A 24363-nucleotide genomic window follows, 5' to 3' on the forward strand; every position below is an offset into this window, starting at 1 on the left:
TAGAATGTATAAATATAAATGAATAAGGCCTAGCTAAAACTGCTCTTCAGGAGCCAATTATAGTTAACTCAATAGGTTTCAACCTTGAAAATTCTACCATCATTTGTTGAGGCAGAATGTTTTGATGGGTAGCATATACAATAAGACTAGAAAGGAGGGATGAAGGAAAAAACTATTTCAATGAAATATAGTCATTCTGAAAATAATTTTAAAATTAATTTAAAAAATCACTTACCCATTTTGAAAAGAATTGTTTTGTGTTTCTGAATCATCACTATCACTGATGATAATTGTTTCTCCTTCTGCACTGCTAACATGTCCATTAGCAAAACCATTTTGATGTGATGGAGGGAGGACTTCTAAAATCCTACATTGTAACCTGAAATAAAATGGTATATTAAAAAATAAAAATTGTTTGATATTTTACAACCAAACACTTCAGAACACCTTTTTTTTTTTTTTTTTTTTTTGCGGATCTGGGGATGGAACCCAGGGGCATTTGACCTCCGAGCTACACCCCCTGCCCTATTTTTATTACTTATTTTGAAACAGGGCCTCACTGAGTTGCAGAGGGCCTCACTAAGTAGCTGAGGCTGTCCGCGAACCACGATCCTCTGGTCTCAGCCTCCCAAATGCTGGGATTACAAGCGTGCGCCGCCACGCCCAGCTTGAACACCTTGTTTTGAACAAAGTAAAGCTTATTTATTTAGTTCATGTGGATAGTGACTGCTTATTACACTCTAACAAGGTCTGAGGGAGCCACCTCTCACACAATAGCATGAAAACAGGTAAGCAGTTTTTTTTAATCTTTTGTGGTACTGGACATTGAACCTTGAGACACCCCGATTGAACTGAGCTACACCCTCAGCCCTTTTAATTTTTATTTTTAAACTGGTTCTAAGTTGTTGAGAGTCTTAAATTGCTGAGGTGGCTCTTGAACCTGCACTTTTTGTCTCAGCCTCCCAAGTACACACCCCTCCCCCAGGCTTTTAAAATTAAAATAGGACTAGAGGTATGGGCTTAGACATAGAATATAACAAAAATACAAATGGAAAACTTATAACAGTGCAATTTTTTTTTTTTTTTTTGGTGAAGGCAGACCCTGGGGATTGAACCCTTGGGTTATTCTCTCCCTGGGCTACACCCTCAGCTATATTTTATTTTTATTTTGAAATGGAGTCTCACTAGGTTGTACAGGGCCTAGTTTAAATTGCCAAGGCTGGCTCTGAATCTCCTTCTATCTCAGCATCCCAAGCACTGGTATTACAGGCCACTATACCTGGCTACAATTATATTCTTTATATTATCTCCTTCCTTTTGCTAGCTCTTGGTTTGTTTTTTTTGTCTTTCTAGTTTCTTAAAATATAAAGTTAGGTTGTCGATTTTTTTTTCCAGTAATGAGGTTATAACCTGGGATCCTCCGCTTGGGATGCGGAGACAGGAGGATCGAGCTGGTTCGGAGCCAGCCTCTCTGGCTTAAGAGACCCTCTTTCCAAATAAAAAAATATAAAAAATAGGCCTGGGAGTATAGCCCGGAGGTAGAAGGGCTTCCAGGAACCCCAGTACCACCAAAAAAGAAAATGTAGATATTTAATATATAAATTATATTTGTTATTATCAATCATACTATTAACTTTGTACCACACCCAAACCACAAGTAGCCAAATTAACTGATTCCTTGCCAAGCTAATCAAGGCTAGGCCTTACATTGTAAGTAGATAACTTTACTTGAAATGTCAGAACATCTAATAGATTTCTAAATTATCCACTTGCTATTCTTAAGAAGATTGCTGGGATATTAAAAAAGGTTACAGAGAATCAGGAATTAAGACACAGCTAGAATGTTGACAGCAGAGAAACTTGAAACTTTTTTTCTTTCTTTCTTTTTCTTTTTTAATGGTACTGGAGATGGAACCCAGGGGCTTTCTATACCTCGGCTACACTCCCAGACCTATTTTATATTTTATTTGGAAACAGGGTCTCACTAAGTTCCTGAGAGCCTCACTAAGTAGCTGAGGCTGGCTTTGAACCTATGCGATCCTCCTGTCTCAGCCTCCCAAGCGCAGGGATTACAAGCGTGCGCCACTACGTCCGGCAGTTAGGCAAACTTTAAAATGTAAGGAAAGCTGAGTATGGTGGTGCATGCCTATAATACCAGTACTTGGAAGATTGAGACAGGAGGATCATCATAGCTTTGAGGACAGTCTCAACAAGTAGTTAGACTCTCATCAATCTAGCAAGACCCTGTTTTCAAAATAAAAATAAAAGCTGGGTATGGTGGCACAACACTTTTAATGCCAGTACTTGGGAGGCTGAGACAGGAGAATCACAGGTTTGCAGCTAGCCTCTGCAACTCTGTGAGGCTCTCTGCAACTTAGTGAGACCCTGTTACAAAATAAAGAATAAAAAATAGGACTAGGCATGTAGCTTGGAAGTAGAATGCCCCTGGGTTTGATCCCCAGTTTAAAAAAATTTTTTTTTTTTCAGATTTTCAAGTTTTATGGTTAGCAGCCAGGTACGGTGGTACACGCTTCTAATCCCAGTACATGGGCGGCTGAGACAGGAGGATTACAAGTTCCTGGCCAGCCTCAGCTACTTGTGAGGCCCTCTCTGCAACTTAGTGGAACCCTTTTTCCAAATAAAAGAATAAAAAATGGAACTGGGGGTATAACTCAGAGGTAGATGTCAATCCCTAGTACCACAAAAAAAATTTTAAGGTTATCAGTGGCAATATAGATTTCAAATTACATGTTTCAGAAAGCCGAACATTTAAAGAAGGAAAATAAGCTTAACAACCTATGCTTTAAAAAAGAAGCAATCTCTAGCACCACAAAAATAGAAGAGAAAAAAAAAAAAGAAAGAGGCTGTATGGCTAGAGAAGTGTCTACAAGAGTCTTCTAATGATTGCCATGTTCTCTATTCTGACTAGAAAAGTCAGTATCTTAGTTCTGATACTGTAACTTTGCAAGATAGTATCACTGCGGGAAACCATTATTTTACAACAGCATGTGAATCTATGATTATCTCAAAATAGAAAATTTAATTTTAAAATGTTAATGATAAGCAATTTAAAAAAATAGAAATTTCAGTCCAGGCGTGGTACATGCCTGTAATCCCAGTACTTGGGAAGCTAAGACAGAAGGATCTCAGGTTCAGGATCAACTTTAGCAGCTTAATGAGATTCTCAGCAACCTATCAAGACTGTTTCAAAGTTAAAAAATAAAATAGGGTTGGGGGTGTTGCTCAGAGATAGAATGCCCCTGGGTTCAATCTCCAGTACCAAAAATAATAATAATAATAATAATAATAATAATAAATAGTAACTCTAAACAAGAGTATTTGTTTCAAATAAGAAAAATAAGTCAATAAGGAATGAAAGTAATATATACCACCATGTATTTTACTAGAAAGCTAGAGTAATATAATATTGGTGAAAATATGATCATATAGATCAATTGAAGAGGGAAGAAACAAGTCCAGAAACAGACCACAATCCTCCTGTCTCAGCCTCTCAAGTACTAGGATCACAAGCATGCGCAACCATGCCCGGCTCTCTTTTTGAAGGGGAGGAGGGTTGCAGGGTGTGTGTGTGTGTGTGTGTGATTCATTTCATTGAGTTTCGGGAAGAGGAGGTTAAGTAATTGTGCACAACTATGATAACTATAAGAAGGAAAACTGATTCTAAGTCACAGTGGTATAGGTAGTCACTGTGGCCCCCTAACTTGTGCAAAGAGGATGAGAGGACAAAAAGATGGAAGAGAGAAGAAAGCGACTCTATGGTCCCCAATCAAGACATTCAAATATTAACAGGACACCTACATGAAACTGATACATAATGTAGCTTAAAAATATTCACATTTATTGTGTCATTTCATCCTGTAATGCAAGGGTTCATTTAATAGATAAAAAATGAAAGACTAAAACCTGTTTAAATCACTCAGATTAATAGAGTTCATCATAAATGGCACAAAGCAAAACCAAGGACACAGTGAAAGAAATGATTCTGTAAGTTAGCCCTATCTGAATTGAAATCCTATCATTTTCTACTTTTAAGACCAGAAACAGAAGCTCCATGCTTTGTTTTGCTCACTGCTATAGCCCCAGTGTCAAGAACAGTGAAAGGAGCCCGGAGTAGTGGCGCACACTTGTAAACCCAGCATTAGGAGGCAGAGACCAAGAGGATCATGGTTTGCAAACAGCCTCAGCTACTTAGCGAGGCCCTCTGCAACTCAGTGAGACCCTGTTTCAAAATAAAAAGACTAAAAAATAGGGCTGGAGGGTACAGCTCAGAGGCAGAATATCCCTGGGTTCCACACCCAGTACCTCAAAAAAAAAAAAAAAAAAAAAAAAAAAAAACAGTGGAAGCAAATAGCAGGAGATAAAATATATACGGAACATAGCCAGGCGTGGTGGCACACGCTTGTAATCCCCGCGCTTGGGAGGCTGAGACAGGAGGATCGCATGGATTCAAAGCCAGCCTCAGCTACTTAGTGAGGCTCTTAGCAACTTAGTGAGACCCTGTTTCCAAATAAAATATAAAAAAAAAAAGGTCTGGGAATATAGCCCGGAGGTAGAAAGCCTCTGGGTTCCACCCCCAGTAACACACACACACACACACACACACACACACACACACACACACACACACTATATATATATATACATATATATATATATATATACATATATATATATATAATTTTCACGGAACAGTTTTAAAAAATCACTTCTTTAGATCTGTTTCCTCCTGAGCAACTGGAGACAGTAAGTTTTTGCCTATATATACTGATGTAATATATAATAAAAGTATTCTTTATTTTGAAACAGGTCTCACTGAGTTGCAAAGGGCCTCAGTAGCTGAGGCTGGCCATGAACAGCAATCCTCCTGTCTCAGCCTCCCGAATGCTGGGATTACGAGCGTGTGCCAGCACGCCTGGTTCAATTCCAGTACCACGAAAAAAAAAAAAAAGTAAATGAGATGATAAGAAAAGAATACTGAGGTGAGCTGATCCTAAGCACCTATCCTCACATGTACTTGTAAAATAATGGTATAATTGCAGAACCTGCAAAAGCTGAGCATGGTGGTCCATGCTTATAATCCCAATACTTGAGAGGCTGAGATAAGAGGATCACAGGTTCGTGGCCAGCCTACTCTTAGTAAGGCCTCCTCTGCAACTTAGTGAGACCCTGTTTCAAAATAAAGAATAAAAAATAGGGCTGGGGGGTATAGCTCAGGTTCAATCCCTAGTTCTGCAAAAAACAAAACAAAACAAAACAAAAATAAAAACAACAACAAAAACTTGCCAAAGGTTATATGGGTAACAAAACAGGTGGTGGAGGTACAATTTCATCATAGTCAAGTTAGGCAAATTTATGTCTTAAAGTTATTTCAACTTGGTGGTACTGAGGATTGAGCCCAGACGCGTCCTATCTCTAAGCTACACTCCCAGCCCTAGGTTGCTGAGAGCCTCACTAAGTTGCTGAGGCAGGTCTAGAACCTGTGATCCTCTAATCAGCCGGATAATAGGTTTATGCCACCACATCTGGCTTTAACTGAAAAGGTTAAAGACCACATTATAAACAGGAAAACTGAAGAACTCTCAAGTCATTTTGAAGCTTAATTTTAATAGAAAAGATAATTTTCAAAAGATAAACTAGTCTACAAGAAAAATATTGATTTCCACATAAGCCTTGAGTCAATGGCAACACTATTCTCCAATAAAATGCTACTTTATTATATTTCTTTAGATATTCAAAATTATACAACTCCCCCCCTCCCTCCTCTCCCCTGCCCCTCTCTCATTTTAATGTCAAAAGAACCTGAAAGGATGTCACTGTTCAACAAAGGTCAGAGTAATTCCAAAACTTAGACCTATTACTACAATTTGTGCCTCCCATAAAAAGAGAAACTGAAAGCCGGGCGTGGTAGCGCACGCTTGTAATCCCCGTGGCTTGGGAGGCAGAGACAGGAGGATCGCGCAGGTTTGAAAGCCAGCCACGTGCTGGCTTAAGAGACGGTTTCTAAATTAAAAAAAAAAAAAAAAAAGTAAAAATAGGTCTGGGAGTGTAGCCCGGAGATAGAAGGGCTTCCAGGAACCCCAGTAGCAAAAAAAAAAAAAAAAAAAGAGAGAAACTGAGATCAGCCTCAGCAACTTTGCAAGAACCCTGTTTCAAAATAAAAAACATACTTAGGAGGCTGAGACAGGAGGGTCATAAGTTCCTGACCAGCCCCAGATATTTAGTGAGGCCCTCTGCAACGTGACACCCTGTTTCAAAATAAAGAATTAAAAAATAGGGCTAGAAAGCCAGGCATGGTGGCGCACGCTTGTAATCTCAGTACATAGGAGGCTGAGACACAGGAGGATCGTAGGTTCGAGGCCACCCTCAGCAGCTTCGTGAGGTTCTCAGCAACTTGGTGAGACCCTGTTTCCAAATAAAACATAAAATAGGTCTCGAGGTGTAGCATGGAGGTAGAAGGCCCCTGGGTTCCATCCCTAGTACTACAAAAAAAAAAAAAAAAAAAAAAAGAGCTAGAGATATAGCTTGGAGGTAGAATGCCCCTTGGTTAAATCCCTAGTACCACATACAAACACACACAAAAGAAACTGATAATTTTTCTTAGACTGTAAACAAAAGGCAAAGTTAAATGCATTCTATTAAAATTATGTGGTAAATACATGGATGTTTATTATATTTACTTCTTTATTTATTTTGCAGTACTGGGGATTAAACCCAGGGGCAGTCTACTTCTGAACTACTACTCCCAGCCCTATTTTTTATTCTTTTTTTTGGTGTTATTTTTGGTGGTTTTTTTTTTTTTTTTTTTTTTTTTTTTTTTTTTTTTTTTTTTTTTGGTGTTCCTAGAAACCCTTCTACCTCCGGGCTACACTCCCAGACCTATTTTATAATTTTTTTATTTGGAAACAGGGTCTCTTAAGCCAGCGCGGCTGACTTCGAACCTGCGCGATCCTCCTGTCTCCGCCTCCCAAGCATGGGGATTACAAGGGTGCGCCACCATGCCCGGCTTATTCTTTCTTTATTTTTAAACAGGATCTCACTAAGTTGCAGAGGACCTCACCAAGTAGCTGAGGCTGGTCTTGAACCTGCAATCCTCCTGTCTCAGCTTCCCAAGTACTGGGTATTACAAGCATGCGCCATCACGCCCGGCTATATCCTTACTCTATTTTTTTTTTTTTTTTTTTTTTGTGGTTCTGGGGATGGAACCCAGGGGCATTCTACCTCTGAGCTACACCTCCTCCCCTATTTTTTATTCTTTATTTTGAAACAGGGTCTAAGTTGCAGAGGGCCTCACTAAATAGCTGAGGCTGTTCGCAAACCGCAATCCTTCAGTCTCAGCCTTTCGAATGCTGGTGCCACCACACCTGGCTATATCCTTATTCTTTTTTTTGGTGATACTGGGGGTGGAACCCAGGGGCTTTCTACCTCTGGGCTATACTCCCAGACCTATTTTATATTTTATTTGGAAACAGGGTCTCACTAAGTTGCTGAGAGCCTCACTAAGTAGCTGAGGCTGGCTTCGAACCTGTGCGATCCTACTGTCTCAGCCTCCCAAGCACAGGGATTACAAGCGTGTGCCACCACGCCCGGCTCTATATCCTTATTCTTTATACTACTTGTTTTTATGTTTATCATGTGTTTAAGAAAGAATAAAAAAGAAAAATAAACATATTTGTAACAGTATAACAAAGAACTAAAAATACTAGGTGGTATGTGTGTATGTGTGTGTGTTTATGTGTTTTTACTGGAGATTAAACCCAAAGGCATTCTACATCTGAGCTACACCTCGGCCCTATTTTAGTATGTATGTATATATATATATATATATGTATGTATGTATGTATGTATTTTATTATTTTGTGATACCGGGTATGGAACCCAGGGGCATTTTACCATCAAGCTACACCCCTAGCTCTATTTTTTATTCTTTATTTTTGAAACAGGGTCTCACTGAGTTGGCAAAGGGCCTCACTAAGTAGCTGAGACTGAGAACCATGATCCTCCTGTCTCAACCTCCCAAACGCCGGGATTACAAGCATGCACCACCACGCGCTGGCTCATTAGTCTTTATTTTTGAAACAGGGTCTCACTACATTGCTAAGGGCTTCTCTAAGTTACTCAGGCTGGCCACAAACTTGCAATCCTGTCTCAGCCTCCCAAATACTGGGATTACAGGTGTGTGCCACTACACCCAGCTATAAAGTGCTACAATGATTTAATACATATCTCTTACAAACATTTAGATGACAAGCCAAAAGAAAAAGGCACAAAGGGTCTTAACAAATTGAGCAAATTAAACACTGACATTAAAATTGGCATAAAAGACTAAAATATTCACAATGTTAAGTGTATTTGGGCCTACCCTCAGTGTCACAGAACCTGGATACTTCTGAATTACTTCACTCATAGACTTACTGTAATATCTGGCAAACCTGTCTCTCTCTTAACTGAACTTCTTTAATTCCTTTTCATATCTACAATATCTAGCCTAGGAATTAGCCTGTGAGAGGCACTCATAAATAGTAACATGTCCATGTAACACAAAAGCAGAGTAATCACAAAATAACTGGGCCTGAGATGAAAGTAAAGATTGCTAGACTCAATACTATTATTCCACAAGGCTTCGGCATCTTATCCACTGAAGGCAAAAGTTGGGAGAGCCATTCAAGATTTCTCCATTCCTACACAACATTCCCCTACCCAAACCATCACCTAATCCATCAATAAATCCCACTAGCTTTTCATTCAAAATAATCTAGCGTGTGCCACGAGCCAGGCATAATGGCACATGTTTGTAACCACAGCATTTGAGAGGCCGAGACAGGAGGACTGCGGTTTGCCGCTAGCCTTAGCTACTTAGTGAGGCCCTTTGCAATTCAGTGAGATTGTTTCAAAATAAAGAATAAAAAATAGGGCTGGGGCTGGGGATGTAGCTCAGTGGTAGAATGCCCCTGGATTCCATCTCCAGTACAAAAAAACAAACAACAAAAACAATTCTAAACCCAACTAAATCCATCCGTACCACTGCCATCTGATTCAAAGGCCTTATCTACCCTATAAAGGTCTATTGTAAGAGCCTCCAAACTGGCTCCAAGGTTTCCATGCTTGATATCCTTCCAACCATTTTACTCTACAGCAGTCAAAGCAATATTTTAAATTATTTCCACCTCAGGGCCTTTTCCTCTATCTACAGGGTTCTTGGCATGATTGGTTCTTTCTCGCTCATACTGGTATCACCAAATGTCACTTCCTCACAAGCAGCTTTCTTTTTTGATCACCCTAGGACAAGTGCCAACCACTTCTCCTATCACTCTCCAAATATCTATCATTGCATTCAGAGCACCTGTATCTGAAACATGATATGTTTTTGTCTCCCACACCACCATCATATACTATTAATTAAACAAATATCTACTAAACTCACTTCTATTATACATATGGCTTTTTTTTTTGGGGGGGGAGGGATGCTGGGATTAAACCTAGGGCATTCTAAGTCCAGGCTAACTCTCAGTCCTTTATTTTTCATTTTGAAACAGGGTCTCACTAGGTTGCTGAGACTCTCACTGTGTTGCTGAGGCTGTCCTTAAACCAGTGATCCTCCTTTCTCAGCCTCCCAAATACTAATATCATAGGCATGCACCACCACACCCTGCTGGTTTTTCTTACTTTTAAAAATCAAACTTTGAGCTGGATATGGTGGCGCATGCTTGTAATCCCAGCTCGTGGACAGCCTCAGCTACTTAGGCTCTTTGCAACTCAGTGAGACCCTGTTTCAAGATAAAGAAAAAAAAAAAATAGGGTTGGGGTGTAGAATGCCCCTGGGTTCCATTCTCTAGTACTGTAATATATATATATATATATATATATCAAACTTTGATATGATCATATTGAACTTATCCAGTAAATTAAAAGAGAAGATGGTTTATATAGCAATGAACTGATCCCTAAATTTTTTTTTTTTTTTTTTTTTTTGGTGGTCCTGGGGGTAGAACCCAGAGGCTTTCTACCCCCGGGGCTATACTCCCAGACCTTTTATATTTTATTTGGAAACAGTGTCTCACTAAGTTGCTGAGAGCCTCACTAAGTAGCTGAGGCTGGCTTTGAACCCATGCAATCCTCCTGTCTCAGCCTCCCAAGCGCAGGGATTACAAGCATGCGCCACCACGCCCGGCTATCCCTAAAATATTTTAAGTGAAAAGGCTATAGAGAATAGTATGTTAACTACTATATATCAAAAGGGGAAGGAATGTGTGTATGGATGATTATAGATATACACACAGATGCATGCAAGCATGTTTTTGGTAATATATGTATAAATCAGCTTTGGAAAGATACACAAGAAGCAACACAAAAGCTGCCTGTGGGTTGACAGTGCAGCTGACAGTAAAAGGGAAATCTCTTCAAGTCATCCATTTGTATGTTTTAATGTCTGAGCAATATAAATGTATACTTATCAAGAGAAAAGATTAAAAGTACTTTACCTTGCACCATTGTTCCTAATGACTTCCACAATTTCTTCAACAAAATATCGATCTTTGACATATGCAAAGATATCATCACAAATTTCATGTAAGCGCGAACGATGGGTAAGGTTGGTCAAGTATAAAACTGGAATAATTAGTGGTTCTGGAAAGCTCTGAAGATTCTGTCTTGCTCTTTTTTCTGACTCAAGTGCTTCCTGATATGTGAGTCCAGGTCTACCCGTCACAGCACAACTCCACACAAGGCTGTTGCACAGAATGGTTCGTTCAAAAAAGTCACTGATTAAGAAACAAAAACAAAAATCAATTACCTATAATTTCATTAATTTTACATTAAAATCTGACACCTTTATCAGGTTTTTTTCCCCTGTGCTTTTAAGGCAAAATTTTTCATAAAAATCATAGAACTTATTGTAACTGAGAAAAGTAGCATAGGCTAAAAACTGATCTAATTCCTGACTTAGCCTATGACATGCAAGAGATGAAAATATGGCTTATAAACTTAAAAAGGGAATTATGCCTGGAAGACAGCACAGGTTGTTCCAACGATTTTCTTTACTGATGTGGTTATAAGACAAAAGATAAGGAGACTATGGGCATGGAAGACATAAAATGCCTTATATTATATAAATACCAGCTAGATGAAATTTACATTTATACTTACAGACCGTCAGGGGAAATTTTGTGTGTGTGTGTGTGTCTGTGTGTGTGTGATACTGGGGACGGAACCCAGGAGCATTCTACCTCCGAGCCACACCCCCAGCCCTGTATTTTTTTATTCTTTCTTTCTTTATTTATTTTGGTTGTGCTGGGGTTCCTGGAAACCCTTCTACCTCCAGGCTACACTCCCAGACCTATTTTATACTTTTTTTTAAAAAATTTGGAAACAGTGTCTCTTAAGCCATGGAGGCTGGTTTCAAACCTGCACAATCCTCCTGTCCCCACTTACCAAGGGTGGGGATTACAAGCATGTGCCACCACACTTGGCTTTATTCTTTGTTTTGAAATAGGGTCTGAGTTGAAAGGGCCTCACTAAGTAGCTGAGGCTGTCCATGAACTCAGCTCCTCCAGTCTCAGCCTTTCAAATGCTGGGACTACAAGCATGCACCATCACACCTGGCGTTCATAGGGCCTAATTTTTAAAAACACTTTAATAAAATCCTACTTTGGATGTTATGAGGTATAATCTTACATAGACTTAGACAATATACAAGATTGGTTAGATGGCACAAAGCTGAGGAACAGCAATGATGATTTATTTTTTCTTTCTTTCTTTCTTTTTTTCTTTGGTGGTACTGGGGGGTGAGATCCAAGGGCTTTTCTACCTCCGAGCTACACTCCCAGCCCTATTTTATAATTTATTTTGGAAACAGGGTCTCACAAAGTTGTTAAGACCCTCACTAAGTAGCTGAGGCTGACTTCGAACCAGTGCAATCCTCCTGTCTCAGCCTCCCAAGCCCTGGGATTACAAGCGTGCGCCACTACACCCAGCTAGCAATGATGATTTCTACAATGAGAGACAACTAAAACCTTACACAGAAAACAAAGGTGAAACACATATTAGTAGTGCACGTTAGCATCCCAACTTAACAATAATGATCCAAAAAAGACAATTTTTAGGAGAATTACAAATTCACATGTCTCTGATTTTTTTTTAAATGTAGTTTCCTTTGCTTAGGAAGGCTTTAAAGCATCCTCTGCCTAGAATCTCTTTCTGTTCCATTCTATTTCTTCTGAGCTCTGTTTTTCAGGGCCCAACTCAGATGTTACCTCTTGTCTGAGGGCTTCCCTAACTCATCAGTGTGTGAGTGATCAGCTTTCTTTTCTGTGCTCCCACTATATTTGTTTCATAAAAATGTCTTATGCCTTTATATTGTAGTCATTCAGTACATCACTAGACAGACAAATTATCTCAGCCCCTCCAAATACTCTTTAAAGTAGAGTGTCAAGAATAAACAAATGGCTGGGTATGGTGGCCCATGCTTGTAATCTCAGAACTTGGGAGGCTGAGACAGGAGGATCGTAAGCTCGAAGCCAGCCTCAGCAACTTAGTGAGGCCATCTGCAACTTAATGAGACCCTGTTTCAAAATAAAAGAATAAAATAGGGATGGAGGTGTAGCTCACAGGTAGAATGTCCCTGGGTTCCATCCCCAGTACCACAAATGAATAAATAAACATTCTCATTGAGCAGTCCATTGTTTTTATGTGTATCTAGCCAGAGTACAGATATGGAAAACATCTAAATCCTAGATTTATCACTTTTATTACACAACTTTGGACAACTTATGTGACCTCTCTGAACTCAGTTCTCTTTCTGTAAAACAAGGATATCTTCCATGAACAATTTACATGAATATCTAAATAGATAACTCTAAGCAAATGCTCCCACAACATAGGTACACTCAATAAGTAGTATTAATTCTTACAGTTCAGGAACCACATCTATAGAACTTAGAAAAATAACCAGTACAGCAAAGAAGCAATGCTAGAAGGAACACAAAAGACTCTGAGGATGTTTAAAGAAGATAAAAGTTTAGCGTTAGGAAGGGAAAGAAGAAAGGCAAAATTAACTATCTTAAATTTCTGAAGATATTTCTTTATGGTGCTTCCTGAAGCAAACAAAGAAAAACTCTAGGAAAAAAGTTTGAATCATTACTGTAGGTGTAGTATAGGGGACACCAACAAGGAATGTCCAAAATCAGGATGATTTTCACTGTGTTTTGATGGGTATCATCAATTAAGATTATCGGTGAACAGCCAAAACCCAACTGGGATGACCCAAGTATAAAATGTCTGTGGTACACTGATTGCAAAGAAGGCTAAAGATGTGCATACGCCTTTGAAATAAAACACTGAACATTCCTGTCACTGCCAAGTGGAGTCTATTTCACCATCCCTTGAACCTGGTCTAGCTGGGATATCTGTTTTGATCAACATAATGGAGATGAATGACACTGAGGGCTTCTGCCAGCCCGTGAATTCTGGAAACCCTGAGTCCAACTTGGCAAGCAACCTAGGCTGCCTTCCTAAGGATGAAGACCACATGGATGAGGGCTAGCCAGGTAACTAAGGCCATCTCTTACTCCATCGGGCCTCAGCCTTAATTCTTGCAGACTGTAGTTCAGTGAGGAAGCACAAAGGAGACCAGGAGAAACCAAACTGACAATCCAGAGGAAAGTGAGCAAACAAAATAGGTTATTTTGAACCATTAAGTTTTAGGGTGGCTTATTACACTATAAAAGAAGAAAAACATATTCTACCTTTAAAAAGATGTATAAATAAAAAACACAGTAGCCTGCTATGCAGATGAGAGGAGGTAAAACTCAGAATCTGTTATCCCATGTAAGAATCAAATCGATGTGGCAGACTTATTCCTAAAGAGGAGCTGAACATCTAATTTGAAGACGCTAGCTATTGAGATTATCCTACTTCCTTTGAAAACCCACGCTCACCAAATAGCCTTGGACTGTAACTGGGTTTCACATTTAACTGATCATTAGTATGGGAACTGGTCCGTTGTTGAAGGCATTTTCCCCACTATAAGTTGATGGCATTCTGGTATGTCCGTGTAATACCTAGAGATAATCACTGAAGGATGTTGTAGAGAAGACAAATGTCTAAGCAGACAGCAGGGACTGGTATCTACACAAAGATCTTAGGCAGCCAACTTGAATTCTATGCAATGCTCCTATTTTCTTTGTGCATAATTCTGCAAACTTCAACAAATATTAGAAAAGAATCTTCATAATACCATGCGATAGTAAATAGCAAAAGGAACATAGACTCTAGAACCTTCAGGATATGGATGAAAATTATAGCGCCATCAGGATCACAGTGATCTTGAACCTTACCCACCCCGACCCCAGTTTCCTCACCTGTAAAAGGGAGAGACTGAAAGGATTGAATTAACAAGTGAGTATTGAGTTAACAAGTGCTGAATGATGAAACAGGATGTATTAAAAGCTATTTAGCCAGGCGTGGTAGCACACCTTGTAACCCCTGAGCTTGGGAGGCTGAGACAGGAGGACTGCACAGGTTCAAAGCCAGCCTCAGCTACTTAGTGAGGATCTCAGCAACTTAGTGAGAGCCTGTTTCCAAATAAAGTATAAAATAGATCTGGGAGTATAGCCCGGAGGTAAAAAAGCCCCTGGGTTCCACCCCCAGTACCACACACACACACACACACACACACACACACACACACACAAAAAGCTATTTAAATTTTTTTCACTGGAAAGCCAGGCTGAAACACAAACAGAGCTGCCTGTTAAAATTATGTGGAATAAGCTGGGTGTGATGCACACGCTTGTAATCCCAGCATTTGGGAGGCTAGGACAGGAGGATACAGCTCAATGACAGCCTCAGCTACTACTTAGTGAGACCCTTTGCAACTCAGTGAAGTCTTGTTTCCAAATAAAGAATAGGGCTGGGGTGTACCTCGGAAGTAGAATATCTCTGGGTTCCAACCCTAGTAGCGCAAAAAAAAAAAAAAAAAAAAAAAATTATGTGGAGTAGATTCCTAAATTTTGTATAAAAGGTTGATCTCACTCAAAGACAGGAAGTATATTCCAATTTCAAATGGCTAAAAAAAAAAGTCATTTTATTTAGGAGGTTATGTGACTGGGTAAAAGAAGACATATCCTATCCCACAAATCTAAAATTTTTAGTATTCAGACTTTACTACCTCATTTTCCAACAATCCATGGCCAGAAATAAATACAAAACTGTCACCAGCTAAACAAAATTATAGCATAAACCTTCATTTGATTTAAGAGTCTAAATCACACACTTTACGCCTTGTGCATTTGCCCATATCGAATGTCCTGCTTTTAATGACTCTTCTTTGCTTATGAAAGCAGGTCAGAGTTAGCAATTAATTAAGGAGCGCGTACAAACAAACAAAATAAAGGAGTTTGTATTGTGTAGTCACTAAAGATCCAGCCTGGTCACAGTCCCTGTCTTAAAGAACTCAAGACTGCAGAAGACAAAATGTGAGAAGACACATTGCTTTACAGGGAATAGGAAACATTACACTAGACAAAAGGAGGGGTGCACATCACTACTTATCAAGGCAAAGAGGAAGTAGACTATAGCAACAAGATAGAGATAGTAAACTAGCAATTAAAATCTTACTTTTAGCAATTTAAAACTCTATGAGCCAGTTAGAGGCACAAGTTTACTCTGCATTGAATTGGAAAATGAACAAAGCCAAGAGGTAGAGAAAACTTCTTTGAGATAGAGAAATTTATATTCAAGAATAAAAAACTTGAGTAAACAGGTGAGCATAGTGGTCTTCAAACAAATACAAAAAAAAAAAAAAAAAATCCAGTCCACACCCCCAGTACTTGGGAAGCTGAAACAGGAGGATCATAGGTTCATGACAAGCCTCAGCAACCTAGAAAGGCCATTACAGACCCTGTTAGTGAGACCCTGTTTCAAAATAAAACATAAAACAGTAGCTTGGACATAGAATGCCCCTGGGTTCAGGTTCAATCCCTTATATCACACACACACAAAAAAAATTCAAAATAATGAATTTAGAGGATAAGATGAGCTAGACATGATGGCATGCACCTGTAATCCCAGTACTTGGGAGACTGAGATAGGAGGATCTCAGATTCCTCCCAACAGGGAGGCTCTCAGCAAGCCAGCCTCTCCCCTCGCCCACCACGGTGCTAGAGATTGAACTCAGGGACATTCTACCTCTGAGCTGCACCCCCAGCCCTATTTCTTAATTTATTTGGAGACGGGATCTCAGTAAGTTGCAGAGGGCCTAGGTAGCTGAGGCTGGGCGCAAACCTGCGATCCTCCTGTCTCGGCCTCCCAAGAAGTGGGATTACAAGCGTGCACCACGACGCCTGGCTTCTCAGCAAGCTATTAAGACCCTGTTTCAAAAATTAAAAAAATAAAAAGGGCCGAGTGTGTAGCTTGGGAGGTAGAAAGCACCTGAACTCAATCCCAAGTTAAAAAAAGAAAAACCACAAAAGGATAGGCTTTAAGCAAATTCATACAAACCAATGGGAAATTTAATGTATGAGTGAAAACAGGTTTCCTTCATTGTCTTCCCCAGACTTGTTTTGCCAAGGGTCAAATTACCATACTGCTACAGACCACCCGATACTACTATCTGCCCTGATTGCCTTTTTGAAGAGATCTATTATCATTTAAGGAGAAAATAATTCAAAATATAACACAATTAAATGACAGTCTTCTTTCAATTTTGTCAATTCCAAATCATAAGGATCAAAAGGGCCAGGCGTGGAGGCACACACTTGTAATCCCCGCGCTTGGGAGGCTGAGACACAAGCATCTCACAGGTTCGTAAGCCAGCCTCGGCTACTTAGTGAGGCTCTCAGCAACTTAGTGAGACCCTGTTTCCAAATAAAATATAAAATAGGTCTGGGAGTATAACCCGGAGGTAAAGCCCCTGGGTTCCACCCCCAGCACCAAAAAAAAAAAAAAAAAAAAAAAAAAAAATCAAAAGGATCAATAAATAAGAACACCACTAATACTGTTCTGTTCAGGTAAATGGTTAAATAGCTCTGCTCCCAAATCCATCATCTGCCTTGAATGGCCTGTAGCTTCAAAAAACCCAAATACAAAGGTGAAAAAAATAAAGTAAAAAAGTAGCTATTTATCATTTTTAATGTTTTAACACTACAAAAAGTACAGTTCCTTAATGTTCATGGAAGATAGACTTAGAATGTCAAAAATCTCCTTTACTTCAGCATTTGAGATTTCTCCATAGTTAAAAAAAAGTACATGAGAGGGTTTAATTTACAGAGGATAAAAGACATTTATCCTATAAAGTGTAGAGAGACTCTCAATATTGCTTATATCGAAAGAGAAAACATCTTGAAATATAAGCCTTGGCACTCCCAGATAAAATTCTCCAAAACTTCAGAACTGTCTAAAGGATTTTTAACTTAAACTTTAAGAAGAAATAAAAAAAAAATCATCCTTGTCCAGTTACCTAATCCAAATTCACTTAAGTAGTTACAAGAGTGAACTCCTATTTGAGTAACACAACAAGTCTGTACAGGAGCCGAGTAAGATGTGCTCTCCTACTTAAAAGTATTGTCTGATGAAAGTACTATCTACTTCTCTAGATATAACATGTTTACGCACAACTCTTTTCATTGGAACTGAAGAAAAAAGGGCTCATTTCAAACCAACGCTCAAAGGAACTGACTTTTCTACCTCGCTACTCCCGTTCTCAGACAGGTGCAGAGTTTGCCTAACGCCCTCTCTGGATCAAGCCCCCTCTCCCCAACTCAGGAAAGGTGCCTCCTACACGCAAAGTATTCGGTTGCTGTAACACATGCTTTCTAAGCCACAAAGGGATTCGTTCCTTCTGCGGGGAGAGGATAACGCTTAAGAAAAAGGGAGGACCAGGCTGTTCCAGCGATTGATCGATTCCGACCCTCACTGGGGAATCCCGTTTAAACCCCCATCGCTAAAACACACGCCCCGGCTTCGTTGTCACTGGAAAGGGGGGATCTCTTGGGCCGAGCCAGGTGACAGATGAAAATCTGAGGGTTGAGAAGACGCCGCCGACAGCTTCGGGCGCTTATCAAAACAATAGCGGGTGGCACATGTCAGGCGGCCCACACGCGCCGGGGGACGGGGCGGCGGCGCCGCGCCGAGGCCGGAGTTGAACTTGCCCTAAGCCGGTCCCCGACTCCCCGCGCCGCCCTCCGGGCCACCCGAGCGCCGAGCCGGGGGGCGCCTCCGCCCGGCCCCTTCCTCACCGGCCGGTCCCCGGGGGGCGGAGACGCCGAGCTCCCGGGGGCCCAGCCCCAGGCGCCGAGCGCCGCGCTCCCGAGGCCTAGGGCCCGGGGCTCGCTCCGGGGCCGCGGCGGGAGCTCCCGCGGGGGCGGCGGGGGCGGCGGGGCCGGGGCGCGGAGCGCGCGGGCGGGCGGAGGGAGGGAGGGACAAAAGGGCGCCGCGCCGGGAGGGGCCCGCGCCGCCCCGCGCCGCGCCCGCCCTTACTCGTAGTGGCGGAAGATCTCGTTGGTGACTTTACAGTAGAAAACTTCCTCGTCCGGCCGCAGGTCCGCCGGCGGCTGCCGTCGCACGAACGGCTTGCGGTGGAGCAGCGGCATCTCCCGAGCGCCGCCCGCGTCGGCCCCGGCCCTGGGGAGTGGAGGACGCGGTGAGCGCGGGGAGCCGGGCGGGCCGGTCCCCCGGGCTCCGCCGCCTTTTGTGTGGCCGCCGCCCGGCCCGGCCCCCCGAGGCTCACAATGGGGCCGCCGCCGCCGCCGCCGCCGCCGCCGGGGCGCAACGTGCTCGGCGCCCGCCGCCCGCGCCCCCAGCCGCCCGCCTCGCCCCCCGCCGCCGCCGCTCACCTGCGCGCACGCCGGCCGCCCGCCCGCTCGCCCGCCCGCCCGCGCCGCCCGCCGCAGCCCCGACCCCGGCCCGCCCGGCCCCGCGAGCGCCCGGGAAGTTTCTGAGCTACTTCGGGCTCCGAAGGAGGAAGCGCCGCGGGGCGGGGCTTGGCGCGCCCCGCTCCCGGCTTCTCATTGGCTGCCCGATGACTTTTACAGCCTGTCACCGAGACAGGAAGAGCCGGCGCGCGGCCCCGGAGAGCTACATTATTAATTAATGGAGCCACCCTCCCGCGTGAAGGATCAGAAGCATCCTCCATGTTTGAGGTTATCAGCCTGAAGATCGGGGCAGACGCCGGGCCCCGCGCCCGCCCCGGCCGCGGGCGAAGGGGCTCCCGCGGCGAGTGAGGAATCGGCCTTGAGACGAGTTGAAGGATAAGAAATGAAAATGTTTTGATATTCCCTCCCCCCAAAAAAAAGTTGTAATTCGTATCCCCGAAGGGGTTTTTTGCATGTGGAAACAAGCCACTTGTACGGAAAATGCCTTCCTGGACGTGAGTTGACACTTCACACAATTCAGAGATTGAAGTAGCTCGGGGGGCGGGGGGGGGGGACGAATGTTAGAAATGTATGTCTGCAGCCTACGAGACCCTTACACATTTACAATGAAATAGCACGCCCTTTAAAAAGTCGGATATACACCCCTGTAAATATTTTGCAAAAGATGCGTTTTTAATTCAGCCCGAATTTTAAAGGTGATGGATTTATTACTAAAATTCGCAGCAACTTTTCCCGTATCAATAATTTTAATTTATGAAATCAGTTTTGATCCACATAATATATGACTTTTGAATTAAAGTAATCTTCTAGCCTAGAAGCCACTCAATGTCCACCAGCTGTTTTTGCTGTTGCTCTCGATGATATTCGCTTATTTGCAAATTAAGGTGTAAGAATGAGTCTAAAAGTAAGTTTGAAGAACATTTTTTCAACAACATGTTATTTCAAACTGGTAGTACCGTGAAGGGATAATTACAAAAACAATGTAGGATCGGCTTTAAAAATCTTCAAATTAAGCACATTTGTACTTTGCAGCAAACCATGTAAGAAATAAAAAACTAGTTACAGCTGGGTGTGGTGGCTCACGCTTGTAATCCCAGCATTTGGGAGGCTGAGACAGGAGGATCGCTGTTCGATGACAGCCTCACCTTCTACTTAGTGAGGCCCTTTGTAACTCAGTGAGACCCTGTTTCAAAATAAAAAATAAAAAATAAGGCTGGGGGGTTGTAGCTCGGAGGTAGAATGCCCCTAAATTCCATGCCCAGTACCACAAAATTAATTAATTAATTAATTAATTTAAAACTACCATTTTTAAACTCTCAGGCTGCTTTTAGTTGATCACATAGCTAACAGTTATTATTTGGGAAAAGCACAATATTCTTTGAGTGTTTAAAGAAATCATTAATGGTATTTTTAAATTACTCTCTCACTATAAAAGGCACAGAAGCTTAGAAATGCTGCCAATAACAAATATATACTTCAACCTGAAAAAACACACTCTTAAAAGATGTGCTGTTTTAAACTAGCCTCCAACTAGTACCCTGAGGGACAAGTTAGAAATTTTCTCCCTAGGAAGTATTAACTTACTAGGTAAAAAAAATTTAGAGCCCTAAACCAAGTGTGGTAGCAAATGCTTGTAATCCAGTACTTGGGAGACTGAGGCAGGAGGATTGCAGGTTCCCAGCTGGCCTCAGCCACTTAGGCCCTCTGCAACTTCCTGAAACTCTGTTACAAAATAAAATAGTAATGATAATAAAATAGGGCTAGGGATATAGCTCAGAGGTAGAATGCTCCTTGGTTCTATCTTCAGTATGAAAGGAAGAGAAAGAAAGAGAGAAAGAAAGACTTTCAAAGGAATCCTCAAAAAAAAATTACAAGGAGAAAAGTGGTGGTAGTGAGGGTGGAACCCAGGGGATTTTCTACCTCTGAGCTCTACTCCTAGACCTATTTTATACTTTATTTGGAAACAGGGTCCCACTAAATTGCTGAGAGCCTCACTAAGTAGCTGAAGCTGGCTTCGAACCTGTGCGATCCTCCTGTCTCAGCCTCCCAAGCACGGGGATTACAAGCGAGCACCAACACGCCCAGCTCTGCAATTTATTTAAAAAAAAATGTACTGGGCCCCAAGCATGCTAAACATAATCCCTTCCATTGAGCTACACCCCCAAGCACACAATCTATGTTAAAGCATCAGCCTTGTAATTCAAAATCCCAAGTTAACTGTTAAGCTAAAAACAGATTAAATTCTCTGAATACTTAAGTGTATTTTAGATCTATTTGCTAAATTTTAAAATTACTAATAGCAGGATTAAAAGCAACATGTTTATTCCATTATTAGTAAGCATATATTTTAAACTGTTGGATTCTTTTCTTATACTAACGAAATTGTAGTTTTATTCTATTTCATTAAAACATTATCATACTCAAAATGTAATATAATCATAGCTTTAGGTTACAGATATAGGGTTTATTTTAATGACTTGTAATAAATATAATAAATGTTTTACATGTTTTTCATTATTTCAGAATAATGTACCTTTAGAAACTTATGCAAAACTTGTGCAAGAGTTTGTTGTTTTTGTTTTTTGCAATACAAGGACATTCCACCTCTAAGCTATACCCCCAGCCTTATTTTATTTTTTATTTTGAAACAGAGTCTCTCTAAGTTGCTGAGGGCCTTGCTAAATTTCTGAGGCTGGCCACAAACCTGCAATCTTCCTGTCTTAGCCTCCCAAGTACTGGGACTACAGGTATGCACCACCATTCCCAGCAAAAGTTTATTTTTAATGCATTTATAATTATCAAATTGATAGCATATCTAAACTGCCTCACTAAATAACATTTATATTAAAGTTTTTCTACACATTTACTACTAAAAGCTTATCTTATTATTCTTTAGTTATTATTTATTTCTATATGTTGGTATCCTGATTACTTCATTGCTTTATAAATTACTATATCTTGGCTTTTGAAAATGAAATGCTCATTGCTATATCCAGAAAATAAAGAACACTTTCATGGAATGAGACTTTGAAAAAATTGGAAATATTAGCTGGACACAGTAGCACTTGCCTGGAATTCCAGTTCTCGGGAGACTGAGACAGGAGGACCTCAGGTTCATGTCCAGCTTCAGCAACTTGGTGAGGCTCTCTGCAATTTAGTGAGAACCTGTTTCAAAATAAAATAGGGGCGGGGGATGTAACTCAGATGTAGCATGCTACTAGGTTCCATCTGCAGTAAAACACAAACAAAAATTACCAAGCTCCTTTATGTACCAAGACAAGGTACTAGCTCATGTAAGAGATGTAGCATAAATGTAATCTGGCCCCCCCAACATGCAATCTTATAGGGAAGAGAAGAAGAAAACACAACCAAAACAAGAATTGTGTGAGTCCTAATGATCATCAGTAATAGAATATAAAACGAGAAGTATTAAAGATTGGAAGAAAATGTAAAAGGAAGACCCAGGATCTGTCCTACAGGAAGTTATCTACAGGGTACCTTCTGAGGGACAATGGAAAATCGGAGCTCTAAAATATCATCCCCAGTCACAAGATGCCACCTCTCAGTCTCCATTAGTCACCCTTCTGGGTGAAGACATGGCTGTAAAGTGTAAATGTACCAACTACACAGGCTATACATTAGCTTAATATTATCCAAATATAGTTTGATTAAAATGTCAATTTTGAGACGCTATACTGCTTTAGACAAGACTATGGAATATAAAGTATTTTGTGTTTTTGTTGTTTGCTTTTGGGACTGGGGACTGAATTTAGAGTACTCTGCCATTAAGCATTTCCAACTCTTTAAATTTTTATTATTTCAAGACAGGCTCTTGCTAAACTGCCGAGGCTGGCCACAAACTTGTAATTCTCCTGTCTCAACCCCCCAAGTTGCAGGAATTCTAGACATGTGCCACTGCACCTAGCTTTGAATATAAATTTTTTTCTTTTTTGTGGATTTTTTTTGTTTTATTTTATTTTTGCGGTACTAGGGGTTGAACGGGGGGTATTCTACCTCCAAGCTATAACCCCAGCCTTATTTTATTTTTTATTTTCAAACAGGGTCTCACTAATTTGTGGAGTGCCTCACTAAGCCAGCTAAGGCTGGCTTCCAACCTGTGATCCTTCTGTCTCAGCCTCTAAAGGACTGGGATTACCACCATGCCTGGCTGAAAATAAATGTTAACATTTGAGCTAGATTAATTTGCCTGTGTTCTGTTGACTGATTAACATAGGAAGTTTTGTGGGGGGGGGTACTGGGGATGGAACACAGGTGCATTCTACCTCCGAACTACACCCCCAGCCCTATTTTTTATTCTTTATTTTGAAGCAGGGTCTCACTCAGTTGCAGGGGACCTCACTAAGTAGCTGAGGCTGTCTGTGAACTGCGATCCTCTTGTCTCAGCCTCCCAGATGTTGGAATTACAAGCATGCATCCACCATGCCCGGCAGGAAGGTTTTTATTTGGGTAGTTTGGTGAGTTAGTAATCGCTTAAAGCTGAAGGAAACCTTTGGGAAATGATAATTCTTTCATTTTGCACCTGAAGAAATTGAAGCTCCGGAACTGAAATCCTGGCCTCCTGACTGGACAGTCTCTTTAGACCACATTGTTTTTTCCTTGGTTTTGATAATATCTGATTTTCTGGTGTGCCCTACTCACACTTTATAAACAAGTAAAATACCATTACAAATATTTCTTAAGCAGATAAAATACATATAGAAGCAGGGTGTGGTGTGCACACCTGTAATCCCAGTACTTGAAAAGCAAGACAAGAAGATCGCGGGTTAGAAGGCAGCCTCAGCAATTTAGGGGGGCTCGGTTTCCAAACAAAGAATCAAACAGAATCTTAGTGGAAGAATGCCCCTGAGTTCAATCCCCAGTACTACAACAACAACAACAACTACTACTACTACTACTACTACTAATACTAATAATATAATGTAAATAAAATAAATATACAAAATATATCTTTGACTTTGTAAATCATTTTCTCAAAATATAACTCTATCTGACATCTAGCTCAACTCTGTTCGCTTTTTGAATGTCTTTCTAACAAAAAATATATAAGCCAGGAGTGGTGGTGCACACTTGTAATTCCAACATTTGGGAGGCCGAGATAGGAGGATGGCGGTTCGCAGACAGCCTCAGCTACTTAGTGAGGCCCTTTACAACTCAGTGAGACCCTGTTTCAAAATAAAGAATAAAAAATAGGACTGGGGGTGTAGCTCGGAGGTAGAATGCCTCCTGGGTTCCATCCCCAGTACCTAAAAAAAATAGATATAAAGTCTGCACTAGTATTTGACATATTACTTACTGATTAATTTCTTTTATTACAGGAGTAGAAGACACTAGAATTTATGTTGTTCCTCTTTTACTTCTCCTTTAGTGTTCAGGCTATACCCTATTATCAGGTATAATTTAAAAGATTACCATAGCTGAACGAGGTGGTGCACACTTGTAATCCCAGCATTTGGGA

At 41.0% G+C, this 24363-nt stretch overlaps 1 protein-coding gene and 1 pseudogene across 3 annotated transcripts in view; one reads left to right on the forward strand and one right to left on the reverse strand.

The window, feature by feature from the left end:
• Positions 1–18605, reverse strand: part of BAZ1A (bromodomain adjacent to zinc finger domain 1A) — a gene marked incomplete at both ends in the record, with an annotated part of 82868 nt that extends 64263 nt beyond the window's left edge. For both annotated transcript variants that reach the window (XM_080706705.1, XM_080706704.1), the window contains 3 exons: positions 236–379; positions 10500–10778; positions 18493–18605. In XM_080706705.1, the coding sequence (XP_080562831.1) occupies positions 236–379; positions 10500–10778; positions 18493–18605 (536 nt within the window). The remainder of the gene's footprint in view (positions 1–235; positions 380–10499; positions 10779–18492) is intronic.
• Positions 18606–19367: 762 nt separating this feature from the next.
• Positions 19368–24363, forward strand: part of LOC308270987 (SH3 domain-containing protein 19-like) — an 83529-nt pseudogene continuing 78533 nt past the window's right edge. The window contains exons 1-2 of the transcript in view: positions 19368–19381; positions 19772–19791. The product of the transcript in view is annotated as an SH3 domain-containing protein 19-like (transcript). The remainder of the gene's footprint in view (positions 19382–19771; positions 19792–24363) is intronic.

This window comes from Muscardinus avellanarius, assembly GCF_963383645.1.
Source record: "Muscardinus avellanarius genome assembly, chromosome: 12".
In the NCBI taxonomy this organism is placed as follows: domain Eukaryota; kingdom Metazoa; phylum Chordata; class Mammalia; order Rodentia; family Gliridae; genus Muscardinus; species Muscardinus avellanarius.